This window comes from Capricornis sumatraensis, chromosome 4, assembly GCF_032405125.1.
Source record: "Capricornis sumatraensis isolate serow.1 chromosome 4, serow.2, whole genome shotgun sequence".
NCBI lineage: Eukaryota > Metazoa > Chordata > Mammalia > Artiodactyla > Bovidae > Capricornis > Capricornis sumatraensis.
Window position 1 is genome coordinate 84197281 of NC_091072.1, and position 13655 is coordinate 84210935.

The window sequence follows — 13655 nt, forward strand, 5'->3', positions numbered from 1 at the left end:
TAAGACAAGATGATTATGCCCATTTGCCATCATAACAATTGAAAGAGCAGCTTCACATAAAGGCCTGCCTTGCCTTATATAGACAGAAAACAGGCCTTCTATATAAGGAGCTGCTTGAAAGCAGAGAATGAGCCTTATTTCTCTTTATTTCCATAATACAACCACACCATTTAACACATATAGGCAGTTAATAAGATACTTGTTAAATGACTGAATTAAATCATAAGTCTACAATTTTCTCCTGCAGCCCTTTTTGCATCTGATGTCTATACGAGTATGTGAAATGTACAACTTAAAACTTCCTACATTTACTCATTCAAACTGTGGTGCCTATGGAAATGGGAATAACTGAACACTGGAGTGACTGAATTCTCCAAAAAAGAAAAATACAACTGCCCTTCCCCTCCCTATACTGTCTGTCTGCTTTGAAGAACAAACTACTTGCATAAGCTGAATGAGACACCTCAGGCTCACAACAGCGGGTTCCAGGAACCTGCCCTGTGCTTGGCACTTCATGCACACAATAAGTATGAGTGGCATAGAAACTGAGGCACAGCTGGCTTATTCAAGTGAAACTGAAAGTGTTAGTCTTTCAGTCATGTCTGACTCTTTGCAATCCCATGGAGTGTAGCCTGCCAGGCTCCTCTGTCCATGGAATTTTCCAGGCAAGCATACTGGAGTGGATTGCCATTCCCTTCTCCAGGGCATCTTCCTGACCAGGGATCAAATTAGGGTCTTCTGCATTGCAGGCAGATTCTTTATCATCTGAACCACCAGAGAAGCCTATTTAAGGTCATACATTTAAAAGGCAGGACAGGAATTCCAGCTAGATCTCCCTGATTTCAGAATTCATGCTCCCACTGCGCCACAGTACTTTTTAAGATATACTAAAATATAAAATTATATAATGATAATCGTGTATTACAAATGGAATCATGATTTTAAAATTCATTACGATGTAGTTCTTTACTTGCACTTAACAAGATTGCTTTATTTCTCTCCTAATTCTTTCAGAAAATCAGTCAATATTAAAACACACTCTAAGAACATGGGAGGATGATAACATTTTATTGATGAATTTTGTAATATGTTTGAATTAAACAGCAATTTATCAAAAATTCTAATTCCCCATCAGTTATATAAGTGACCTACAGAACCTGTAAATACTTCTTATGCATACACAAATTAGCATGGCTGCTTAATGACTCAATAAGTTACACTATGCCATCAGGCACATATAGGGGTACCTCACTGAAGATCTGATTCGAAAGCATTCCTGAACATTTAGCTCTAATCTGCATTTAAATTTCCTGCATTAACAGCCACACCAAATTATGCAGAGCCTTGGGCAAATAAACATGATAACTGTCAAAGATTTTCAGTTTAGTGGAAGAGAAAGTAGTGACAGAGAAAGCAGAATATCTAACACTGAAGAACTAAAACAAAGTATAGTTGGCAGTCTGGAAGAGATAATAAGTTCTTGTAGAGTCATTGCATTCGTAAAGTTCTTTCTGCTAGTACTAAACAGAGCACTTTCTACAAAGTGCTATATTGATATGATTCCATGTTGGAATTCTGTCTAAAGTAAATGGAGAAGTCTTGTGTGCTGCATTTCACAATGGATTTCAAACTAAATAGAAGATATTTTAATGTATACACTAAAGAAAAATCTGCTTTCTGCGCCCAACTGTCCTCAAAAACTTCACAGCACTTGACCCCTGCACCCTAGTCTCCAGAAGCTGAAAGAAGGGTGGACTTTCCTGTCACAATCTCAAAGTATTGCTGGGAGTCGGGGGAATGGGTAGCGGAGAACAAAATGTGAAGAGCCATGAATGACCACCCCCCCCTAGTCACTTTCTCATCTGGGGGTTATAGTTGTGTAACAATGGCACCCCACTCCAGCACTCTTGCCTGGAAAATCCCATGGACGGAGGAGCCTGGTGGGCTGCAGTCCATGGGGTCCCTACGAGTCGGACACGACTGAGTGACTTCACTTTCACTTTCCACTTTCATGCATTGGAGAAGGAAATGGCAACCCACTCCAGTGTTCTTGCCTGAAGAATCCCAGGGGTGGGGGAGCCTGGTGGGCTGCCATCTATAGGGTCGCACAGAGTCGGACATGACTGAAGTGACTTAGCAGCAGTGGCAGCAACCCACCACCAGCATCACAGAAATAACAATAGAAGAGTAGCTGCTGACCGCAGCAGTGAACTTTGACTCTCAATTCCCTCTCACATACCCTCAGGCATCCTAACATGATGATAATGAGGTATTGGTATTGCCTGCATAGAAGTGTGCCAAAGCCTTTGATAGTATCAAGGATCTTCTGTGGTCCTTTGTGCCTTGAAAGGGTGAAAACTAACATGCAAAAGATGCTTTTATTCAGATGTACACTCTGGTGAATTCCTGGTCTATGTGAATTTCTGTGATGTTTCAAAATGTCTAACAATATCTTCTGCCTTTTCAATCTCCAGTGATACTTTGACACCTAATATTGTAACTGACATAGCATAACTGATGTCTTCTCTGAATCTACACACATAAATATTTTAACAAATGTGGATTTGTAAACATCTATAAACTGGTAAACATGATTGCTCATGGTGACTAGCCTCAAAACTAAATATACCTTTCATTATGTGAAAAATACGTTATGGATTTATCTCATGACTATAATTTTTCTTTTATATTTCTTGAATTAAGCTTCAGTGGAATGCACAATATTTAAAGACATATTTTTGGAGTTTTTCACCTTTGTTAAACTTTAACAAAATTGTTATAGCTAATATTTTTATTAGCATTAGCAAAATCTTTTTATCAGTAGAACCAAACTTTTAACATATCTACTTTCTCCTTCAAATGAATGATTTAAGAAAATTTACTTTATAAATTTATTTCATAAACCTGTCATAATGAGTACTTTAAGTAATTAACTAGACAAAATAATTTTAGTATATTTTAAGTAAAAAATGAATTATAGAACAGTTTCTATTTTTCATTTAAGTCATATATCACTGAATTCAAAACATTTATTAATGTGTCAGACTGTGGGAATTAAGTCACATATACTATAATATATGAAGTATTTGGGTACTTTATACTGTAAATGAATATATTTTTTGAACTAGGTTTAAATCAGCATGGGCATTTGAAATTCAAAAACTGAGAAAAAAATTATCAAATTAGTTTACTAAACAAATCACTGAGCACAAAAATGAAAATTAATCTAACATAAAAATTTTTTTTTATGTTTGTATATTTAAAATTAATCAACATATTTCTTTTCAGCTTCCCATTATAAAGTTTACTGGTGCCATAATGGCAAATGAACTAATTAATTGACAAGAATTATATCTTTCTTATATACACATAGGGATTTTCTGCACATATACATGCACAAGAACAAACAAGCTTATTTAAATATGAATATTAAGTAAGGTCACACAACTACCTTTCACTCTGAAAAAGTTGATGGCATCCCTGAGCAACTAAATATGAGAGATTTATTTCTAATCATCATCTTTACAAACTATTTCATGCTATTTAACAGATAACATTCCAGAAATGTATATACCACCTAACTCATTTCTTAACAGCAAATGTGGTCACATGAATTCAGTATAGAGCTATAAAGAAAATATGCATAATACCAATGTACTCTGGCAAAAAGGATTCATTGATAAATCTCTATCACTGAGGCAAATTTCAAGAGAGTTCCAGAAAAATTTCTACTTCTGCTTTACTGACTATGCCAAAGCCTTTGACTGTGTGGATCATAATTAACCATGGAAAATTCTTCAAGAGATGGGAATACCAGACCACCTGACCTGCGTCCTGAGAAATCTGTATTCAGGTCAACAAGCAACAGTTAAAACTGAACATGGAACAAGAGACTGGTTCCAAATCGGGAAAGGAGTTACATCAAGGCTGTATTTTGTCACCTTGCTTATTTAACTTATATGCATAGGACATCATGAGAAATGCTGGACTGGATGAAGCACAAGCTGGAATCAAGATTGCTGGGAGAAATATCAATCACCTCAGATATGCAGATGACACCACCCTTATGGCAGAAAGTGAAGAGGAACTAAAAAGCCTCTTGATGAAAGTGAAAGAGGAGAGTGAAAAAGTTGTCTTAAAGCTCAACATTCAGAAAATGAAGATCATGGCATCTGGTCCCATCATTTCATGGGAAATAGATGGGGAGACAGGAAACAGTGTCAGACTTTATTTTTCTGGGCTCCAAAATCACTGCAGATGGTGATTGCAGCCATGAAATTAAAAGACGCTTACTCCTTGGAAGGAAAGTTATGACCAACCTAAACAGCATATTAAAAAGCAGAGACATTACTTTGCCAACAAAGGTCCATCTAGTCAAAGCTATGGTTTTTCCAGTAGTCATGTATGGAAGTGAGATCTAACCAGTCCATCCTAAAGGAGATCAGTCCTGAATATTCACTGAAAGGACTGATGCTGAGGCTGACACTCCAATACTTTGGCCACCTGATGCGAAGGACTAACTCATTGGAAAAGACCCTGATACTGGGAAAGATTGAAGGAGGGAGGAGTAGAGAACAACAGAGGATGAGATGGTTGGATGGCATCACTGACTCAATGGACATGAGTTTGAGTAAGCTCTGGGAGTTGGTGATGGACAGGGAGGCCTGGCATGAATTCCGTGGGGTCGCAAAGAGTCACACACAACTGAGCAACTGAACTGAACTGAGCTAAATTTCAAGCTCTTGTCATTAGCAGCTAATACATGCACATCAAGGTGCAATAATAATAATACTGCAGCTGGTTATAAATTATAATTTAGATCAATTGATTTTCAATATAATTGATCAATCAACCCCATGATTGATCTTTTTGCTTTTTATCTTGTATTATTTAAGTAAGGTTATTTTGAAATATATTAGTAACAATATTAGAAATAGAGATGCACTGATTAATCAACCATAGTTTTTATAAATATACATCTTTACATTAACAAAACCAATACATTTTTAACAAATTTGCCATATTACAATATAAAAGACAAATTCTTCTTCCTCCTTTTCCATACAACATCAACAAAGCATACATTACATTGTTGCCTAGTTGGAATAAATCATTTTCAAATCCCGGGTATGTGTTTCTGTTATGAGTACATGTGAATATGTGTGGTAATGGAATATATACATATCCAGTTCCATCAGCACTTCTAATAGTAGCATATGTAGGCATTTGTTTTTCATTAACTGGAAAAACCTAAATGCTTAGAGATAATGCAGAAAATAATAAGAACAATTTTTTGTTTGTTATCTTTCCTTTATATCATACAGCACAAACATGAGTAGAAACAGACAAATTCTAGCTTTAGATGCTGTAGCATGTAAATGTTTCCACCAGGCAAATTGTCAAGACAAACTGGATAACATCAGTGAAAGTAGCTCTATACTTTCTTGGCTACAAAAAGAAAATCTTGATACAAGAGACCTCTTTAGATAAAAACCATAATTTTTTAGCCAAAGGCAACTCCTCTCTCTTCTCCAAAATGCCTAGTCAGCTAATTTCTAAATGGCATAAGTCAACCATAAACTATAGACTCTTCTCTACTCTTTACTTTCATTCTTGGTCAAATTCTTTGAAATTCAACTTTTTAATGCACAAATGAATGAAAATCTAAAGCATTATTCAAAGTTTAATAAAAAAATAGTCTCCATCCAGATAGTTTATACAGACACTCAGAAAGATAGCAATTACATAATTTAGAAAACAGTTTTTCCAAAAGCACAGTGGAGTTAAATAAATGTTCCAAATTTCCATTTATGCCTTTACTAATATATTGGAAATAATTCCATTGATAAAAGTAACCTAATTTTCAGTTAAGCCAAATAATACTATCCAACAGGAAATGGCAACCCATTCCAGTATCTTTGCCTAGAGAATCCCTTGGACAGAGGAGCCTGGCGGGCTGTAGTCCAAGGGATCACAAAGAGTGGGACATGACTGAAGCAACTTAGCAACCAATGAACATTTCAAAAGCACTGAGTCAGTAAATGGCAGTGACACCAAATTCCATAATCACAACTCAAATTTCACTAACTTGTAAGTGTTTACTTCATCAACCCTAAATACAAATAATACAGACATAACATACAGAAGAAAAAATAGTTTCCAACAAGTTTTTGCAATAAGAAAAAAAAGCTGCTTCTTTTTTTTTCATGTAAAACATGAACAAGATAACCATATTAAACTAACAAATGTTAAAAAGGTATCGTATAAATAATTCCAAACTCTACACATAACTTACCAATTATAAGTTTAAAGATAGTAATATTTACTCATCAAAAATGTTCTTCAGCAGAGATTTATCATCCTTTTTGAGATGTCATAAAAAACGAATCCTTTGATAATCACACATTCATCTTTAAAATTCATGGAGACAGGCAATTTTTTCAAATGGAGACATTCATTAACACATTTAGAAATTTTGGGTGACTCATTCTTCTAGTCCAATATCTAATAATTAAAATAGGTCACTTAAATACTATTGGGAGATATACACTTTAATAAGTACTACACCTAGGAAAAGTAGTAAATTTGGAAATTTAAAATGTCCAAATATTCTTTCACAAATCCTATTTGTATTTTATTATTGTCTTACCTCAATGATTTTGTCATGAATTTCCAGGCCATCTGCTCTATCAGCAGGTCCATTTTTCAAAATTTTTGAAACATAAATTCCTTCCATTGGTGTTTCTTCCTGATTATTCTATTAAAAATAAAGCCGTTAGCAGTAAGAAAGATGTGAACAGAATGTCGTTAGATTAAAAAACAATTTAGTAAATGCAACATTGTCAAACCTCCCTAAACATGCAACTCTCTCTCTAAACTGAAGATTTGGCATTGAACTATAACTTACTTAACACAAACTAGCCATTAATCTAGATGGCAGCTTTAGTGAAGGAATGCTCCATCTTTGACAATATTATCTATTTACCTCCTGTTTTTGTGTACATATACATAAAAACTATGAGGAAAGCCATGTATAAGGTGATAACAGTAGGCTTCTAAGTATCATTTATAAAACATCTCACTTCTAAAGAGGTGTAGCAATTAAAAAAACTCTAAGTTGAAGGAAATGAAAAGGATATCCAGCCTCACTATGTAATTGGTTTGAGAGGTGGTCATAGTTCTAAAAATATACCCTCACAATGGGACACATTTGGAAATATAGCTCTGACTGTATACATTCACAGGGGAAACCATTTACTCAAGCATAAAACTCTAAAAGATCAACTCCAAATTTCAGTGGCTTCCTGGAATGAGTTCCATGTACAGTGAGTCTGATTATTAGTTAACGCTCAAACACATAGTCAGTATCATACATAGAGAGCATTTTAGTAAGTCACAAAACACCAATTACATTGCAAAACTCATTTAGGGAAAATGCCCAACATCCTATAATAATAAATTATATAATTTTAAATGTCATCTCACTTTATGGCAGGTTAAATAAGATTATTTCTCACTTATTAGCTTTCTTTAACATGAATTTTAAGAGGCTCTTGAAAATGTCCAGTTTCATCTAAATGTCAAACACCTAACTAGCATTTATAAAAATATTACTTAGGGGAAAAGAAAACAAAATGATATGCTAAAAAGACTTCTACCTTTTCATAATAAAAGGGAATGGTTCTACAAACAGAAACGTAGCAGTCATTAGTTGCTAGGTTTTCAAAATACTAAATAAAAGGAGGATACATGTCATTGCCACCCTGGCCTGAACACAGCATATGGCCAACAATGTTCAGTTCCCATAGAGAGCAACTGTAATGTAGGGTGCAAAACTTTCATGACAGCTAATTTGGGAAATTGAAAGAATATGATTTTTTAACAATTTTATCACCTCTCCTAGTGAGGATGAAAATTAAGCTGATACAGTATTTGAAGGATAAGAAAGAACTTTGCAGCTACAGTATTTATTATGAGTTTATAAACTCATGAATTTTGAAAATGATTGGCATCAGTGTAGAAGAAATTATTCATTCAATTAAATAAAGGAATTGATTTGGGGAGTTAAAAATATGTCAAATGAACTATCTTTTCTAAGCATGATATTTTCTATGAAATTGTGAAAACAACTATCTCTTATTTCAATTCATTTTCACTCTTCATTCATTCAAGATATATTATAAACTTACTGGTCTGTGTTAGCATCTGAAAATTGATCAATTTGACATTATAAATAAGAGTTACGAACAAGTAATACACCAAAGATTATCAAGCAGAAATTGCATATACATTTTTGTGAAATAGATTTATTTAAGAAAGTTGCCAACAGGTCTATACAATGTAGATAAAATGTGAAATGTACTCTTTTTTTCTTAAGCAGCAAAGTTAACTGTTGTTTTGTCTTATTTTTCTCAAAAAACTCTCACCATGTTCTGGAATATTTACAATTAAGAAATCTGATACTTGATGACAAGCACTATTTTAAAGATTAAATCACCATTTATTTTTTTACTCCAAATCCACAAATGAAAGCTAAGTCTTCTATTATTTTATAAACAAGGAACGAGTTATTCATTAACAAGATCACTTACCTGATTTGATCGACCTCCTATAATATTGAATCCCAAAGTGTCATTTTCTCTTTCCAATACAATAGTGAGTGGCTTATGTTCTCCTTCCTAGAAAAAAAGGGATAAAATAACTAACTAGTTAAAAATATAAAAGAAAAGAGCAAATGCTACAATATTATTTTTATTTTTTAATATAAATTTATTTATTTTAATTGGAGGCTAATTACAATATTGTATTGGTTTTGCCGTACATCAACATGAATCAAAATTTTTTTAAAGTAAAAAAATTAAATTTGGAAAAGAGAAAACCTTAAAGTTTTAAAGATAAGGATGGCTAAATTCTTGAGATTAATTTCTTCCTAAATTTAAATGAAAGTGTGCATTTGAAGGAAAAACCATGGATGTAAGAAAAATAACTATTTCCAAAAATGGCTAAATGGCTGTGTATTTTTACACATGCAGCTTTTATCCTAATGTAGCATCTAATTCTGAGTCCACTGTAATTTAAAATAGATTTCTGATTCAACTATACAGCTATCTGTGTTTTTCCTCTCCATTATAGATGAGTTTAGTAAACTGTTAAATAATCTAAGAATTATTTTATATAAAAATTTCACTTTGGAAAGTCTTGAGGGATGTAAAGGATATTTATAAATTTATATATATAATAATATATTATTTATAAATTTCTTTCAACAGTAATATTCAGATTGCTATTGAAATACAGGGTCTTGTAAGTTACAGTAATCCTAATTTTAAATGGTATTTTATTTGGTTTGGCAGAATTTTAAAAAGAGAGAGAGGATTTGTGTTAACTAAAGTAGTATGCATTGCTTTCCTGATGGCCAAATAATTGGTTACACAAATAGGAATTCTATCTACAATATCTGCTTATTAATAAAGACCAATTTAAACATAAGATGAAACAGTACGAGACTATGAGTTTTACTCATGGTTATGGATATTATTAACTATCTGGGAAAATTACATGTTTGGTAATTACTCTGGAATGATGAATTTCCATAAACATCGTCACCACTACTACCATCATCACCACTGTTTCTCAGGAGCTTTTCCCAGGCAGTGTGCACAGCAGCCCCTACTGGTAGAGGCAAAACATTTCCGAGCAGCACAGAGGAGCCTTTTGGTAAGTAGTCTGTAGATCTCCCTTAGTTTGGTAAGTAGATACAGATCTCGCTCAGTTCTTCCTCACTTCTCAGAACCACAGCCTGACTTGTTGCATGGATCTCTCTGTCATATAATCTAGCCTTGCTCCTTTCCACCAACCATTGCTTCCCCAAAACCTTGCACCCTTAACCAGTATTACAGACCATAATTCTGTGCTTCTCTCTGGTCTTATAAATTTAACTAGATACAGATACAATAGAGAAAGAAATGTAATAGAATCCAATCTTTTAATAACGGTGTACTTCTGTTGATCAGACTAGATACAACTCAGCTCCTCATCCTTCAATTATCCTTTTTTAGGTTCAAGGACAGAAGCTTCTAAACTTGGTGCTTGAGCTGGAGGCAGTGCAAAGCAGTCCCAGATGGGCACCCTCCTGGGTTGCTCCTCCCCAGGAAGCTGGGGAATGAAAACAGCTCCTTGAACGGAGTGTAAGTTCTGCTAAATCTCTGCTCACCATGGCAGCGACCAACAATGTCAAACACTGTGCAGAAGTCCTTCAGAAGAGAAGGAACAGCTTTATAAACAGGCCTCGTCTCACCCGCCGCTTCAGGGAGGCTTGTTTATTCGGTCGGAAAGTGGGCAGTCCAGGAACACATTTCAAGGCCAGAAGCCTCGACAAAGAAATGAAACAGCCCAGGAGCTCATCGGGCTAGTCTGAGAGCAGATGGATGTGAGCTCCTGACTTGGTTCCCCAAGTCTCACACTCACACTCGCAACATTCCACTAATAATGAAATTCGGAAGCACTTAAGAACTATTAGGAAGTGATGAAAATAACCTGGTGGGTCCAAGAAATGTCATCTTTTCATTTCTTAACTCCAAGTGATTCTGGTTTCCCGCACCCCTCAGAGTCCCTGCGCTGAGTAGAAGGTGGCTGATACCGGCGGTCTGGTAGAAACTAAATCTTTCAGACCTGAAGGTGTGAGACTGACTGACACGCCCTGGGATGCTCTCCAGCGGCAGAGGGGAGGCAGAGTCAGAGAGGTCCTTGTTTCCTAGCTTTCCTCCTCAAACTGGCTTCAGGCAAAGGCCAAAGGTGGAAAAAAAAAAAAAAAAGGCGGAGAGGCTAGGGCAGGAGAGTGAAAGACGCGGAGCAAGGGTCTGGTGGGAAAACGAGTTTTATTAATTCCTCCTTCTCCACCGAAAAGTTGGAATTGAAGCTGTTTACTTCTTCCAATCCCATTATAAGGGAAAGGGGAGAATCCTCGCTGACTGCAATACTAAAACACAAGGCAGGTAAGAGTAGTGGATGAACAGAGCGGTGGATGCTTCCTACTGCGGGAGGAAGGATGTCACCTTGCAAAAGAATCGAGTGCCAGAAAGCACTGTTCCCCTTTCCACCCCGATGGATCATTCCCCGGTGCCCCATCCCTCAGCGCTTACCGCGTCGTGGCCGCCACCCAGGTCCCTGACGAAGTTGCGGACGTGAGCCATGTACTGGGTCAACTTCTCGTGGTACCTGCGGGCGGTGAGCCGCACTTCGCCCTGCAGCTCCCAGACCTGAGCTAGCAGCGCCTTCTCGCGCCACCTCCAGACCCGAGGCCTGGGTCCCTTCCAGCTCCCGCCGCGGACGCCCGGCGACCCCCCGCATGCGCCCCCGCCCCCGCCGCGGCGGATGCCGGGCGCTGAGCTGCAGCCCCCGCGCAGTGACCGGTCCCCACTGCCCAGGCCGTTCGGCCGGGAAACGCTGCCCGGGTGGCGGCGGCGGGCAGGGCCGAAGTCGCAGCGCTCGACGTGCGCCGCCAGCTCGCTCAACTGCACCGAGCGGCCGCAGCCGCGGGGGCGGTAGTCGCACTGGATGCGCAGCTTCTGGACGAGGCTGCGCAGAGGCAGCACCCGGTACAGCTCGCCCGGCGCCACGGGCCCGCACTGCAGCGGGCACCGGCGCCGCCGCGCCGCCCAGGGCAGCAGACAGCGGGCGCAGAAGACATGCCCGCACGGCGTGCACAGGGGCTCCTCCAGCACCTGGCCGCACAATCTGCACTGGAAATCTGGGTCCACCGATTCGGCGAAGCGCTCCAGGGCAAAGCCCATGGTGGGGATGGGGGAGAAGGGGGCACGAATGCGGGGTCCACCTACTCCGAACCCCCTGTCTCCCCCGAGCTACCACAGGGACAGTGCTTTTAGCAGAGATGGCTCGTCGGAGGGGAGAGGAAGGGGTGAAGGGGAGTGATCTGAGTTTGTTTGGCTGGAAGTTTTCTGGCTCTGACTAGGTCCCCTGATTCTGCCGTATTGACACGAATAGACGCCACCTCCAGGGGATCCCCCTCTCCCCAGTTCCCCCAGCTCCTTCTCCTCTTCCCTCTCCCCCTCCGCCAATCTACGTACTCCTTCGCTGTCCGCTGCTCTGCAGTTTTTATTATTTCAAATTTTGTCAGAGAGCTGAGGTCGGATTACAGCGATCCCCTGGAAAGCTGTGGACCCCTTTGTCCGAATAGTGAACTTCAAGCAGTCCTTGAATAGAGCTGGCACGGCACAGTGCAGGCGTTGAGAAAGAAGTCAACCCCACCAGAATGGAAGGTCTCTCTGGAAGAGCAGGATCGTTGTCGGATTTTCCACTGTCTTCATCGCCAGGCATTCAGTCGTTCTTCAGTAAATGTGTTTGAGGTCGATGAGCTTCTGTTCTTTCAAATCCACAACAAAATTATCCGCTAAGTGACTGCGGCCGAGGTATCTACTCTGAAGTATCTACAGAGCCAGGCTTCTTAAATCACGATCCAGAAATCAGGTGAGTGTAAGAGAGGCGGGATGTTGGCTGACAACAAAGGCCAGGAAAAGGCCAGGTGCTCACCTTGGGACATCTCCCGCTTAGCGAGAGCTTGAATCGCCATTCAAGATCCTCTGCAGCGGGAGGACTCTAGGATTCTGTTACCAGGCAGTCTGACTCCAAGTTCAAGCACCACACCATCCGTCTTGTCTTCTACTTCCACAAACATTTTACCACTAGGGACGGGAATGAAATCATTTGGGCACCTGAAAAGGAGAATTAAAGGAAAAGATTATGAAAGAAAGCAGTGAAATAACAGAAATAAACATTTATGACCAATTCCCCCTACTTACCTTGAAAATACAGTTTAGATCCAAACTGCCCTCTTCCTCCAGTTTGACTCGTCAAAGTGTGTAGCAAGCAGGCCTTACAGGACACATGGAGTAAGGGGACAGACCCTTCAGCCTTCCCGCCCAAGCTTCCTTCACCATCTTCTGAACCTTAGGAATGCAAAGCAATCCTATCTCCAGGATAACACCACTTCCTGCCATTTTTCTTGAAGTTACTTCCACATAACTTAGGATGAACTTCCTAAAGTAGTCCCTGATTGACTCCTCATTGTTCCCAGAAAATTATGTACTTGATATAGTGTCAAAATGTATCAGTTGAAACACATGAAAGAGGCTCCAGACTTTGTCCTTTAAATCCTTGACACCAACTAAAGAGTTAGCAAAGGCTAATTGTAGAGGCTAATAAGAATTTTCTGAGCCTTTTGAAAGAGGAGACTTCATTAGAGTAGTTCAATAGCAAGTGAGGATCCTGGGGTGGGTTGCCAAATATCTGATATGTTTTTAAACTTGTTTCAAAACAAGATCATTGCATATGTACAGTAACAGTATAGGGTATACAGTATATCATACAGTATATGATAAAGTGACATTTGGCATAGTGCTCTACATTCCTCTCCCTGTTGGCCAAGCAAATAAACAATAAATTCACTGAATAAATAAATCATTTAAAAGCATGAACATATTCTTGGGAACTGGGTGAATCAGGAAAAGCAGAATGTTATAAAATGGATTCAAATAATTCTGAGCAAGAGGCATCTATTCCATCTTTTTAAACTATTGAAAAAGCTGTGACTTAAAGCTGTGACTTTATAGATAGGGCTTGGCAATTATTGTTTTACA

General features: G+C 38.5%; 1 protein-coding gene across 1 annotated transcript in view; it reads right to left on the reverse strand.

Moving 5' to 3' along the window:
* Window positions 1-11792, reverse strand: part of PDZRN4 (PDZ domain containing ring finger 4) — a 423248-nt gene extending 411456 nt beyond the window's left edge. The window contains exons 1-3 of the mRNA XM_068971176.1: window positions 11142-11792; window positions 8592-8678; window positions 6650-6757 (exon numbers count right to left, since the gene is read on the reverse strand). Coding sequence (XP_068827277.1) covers window positions 6650-6757; window positions 8592-8678; window positions 11142-11792 — 846 coding nt within the window. The remainder of the gene's footprint in view (window positions 1-6649; window positions 6758-8591; window positions 8679-11141) is intronic.
* Window positions 11793-13655: the final 1863 nt, after the last annotated feature.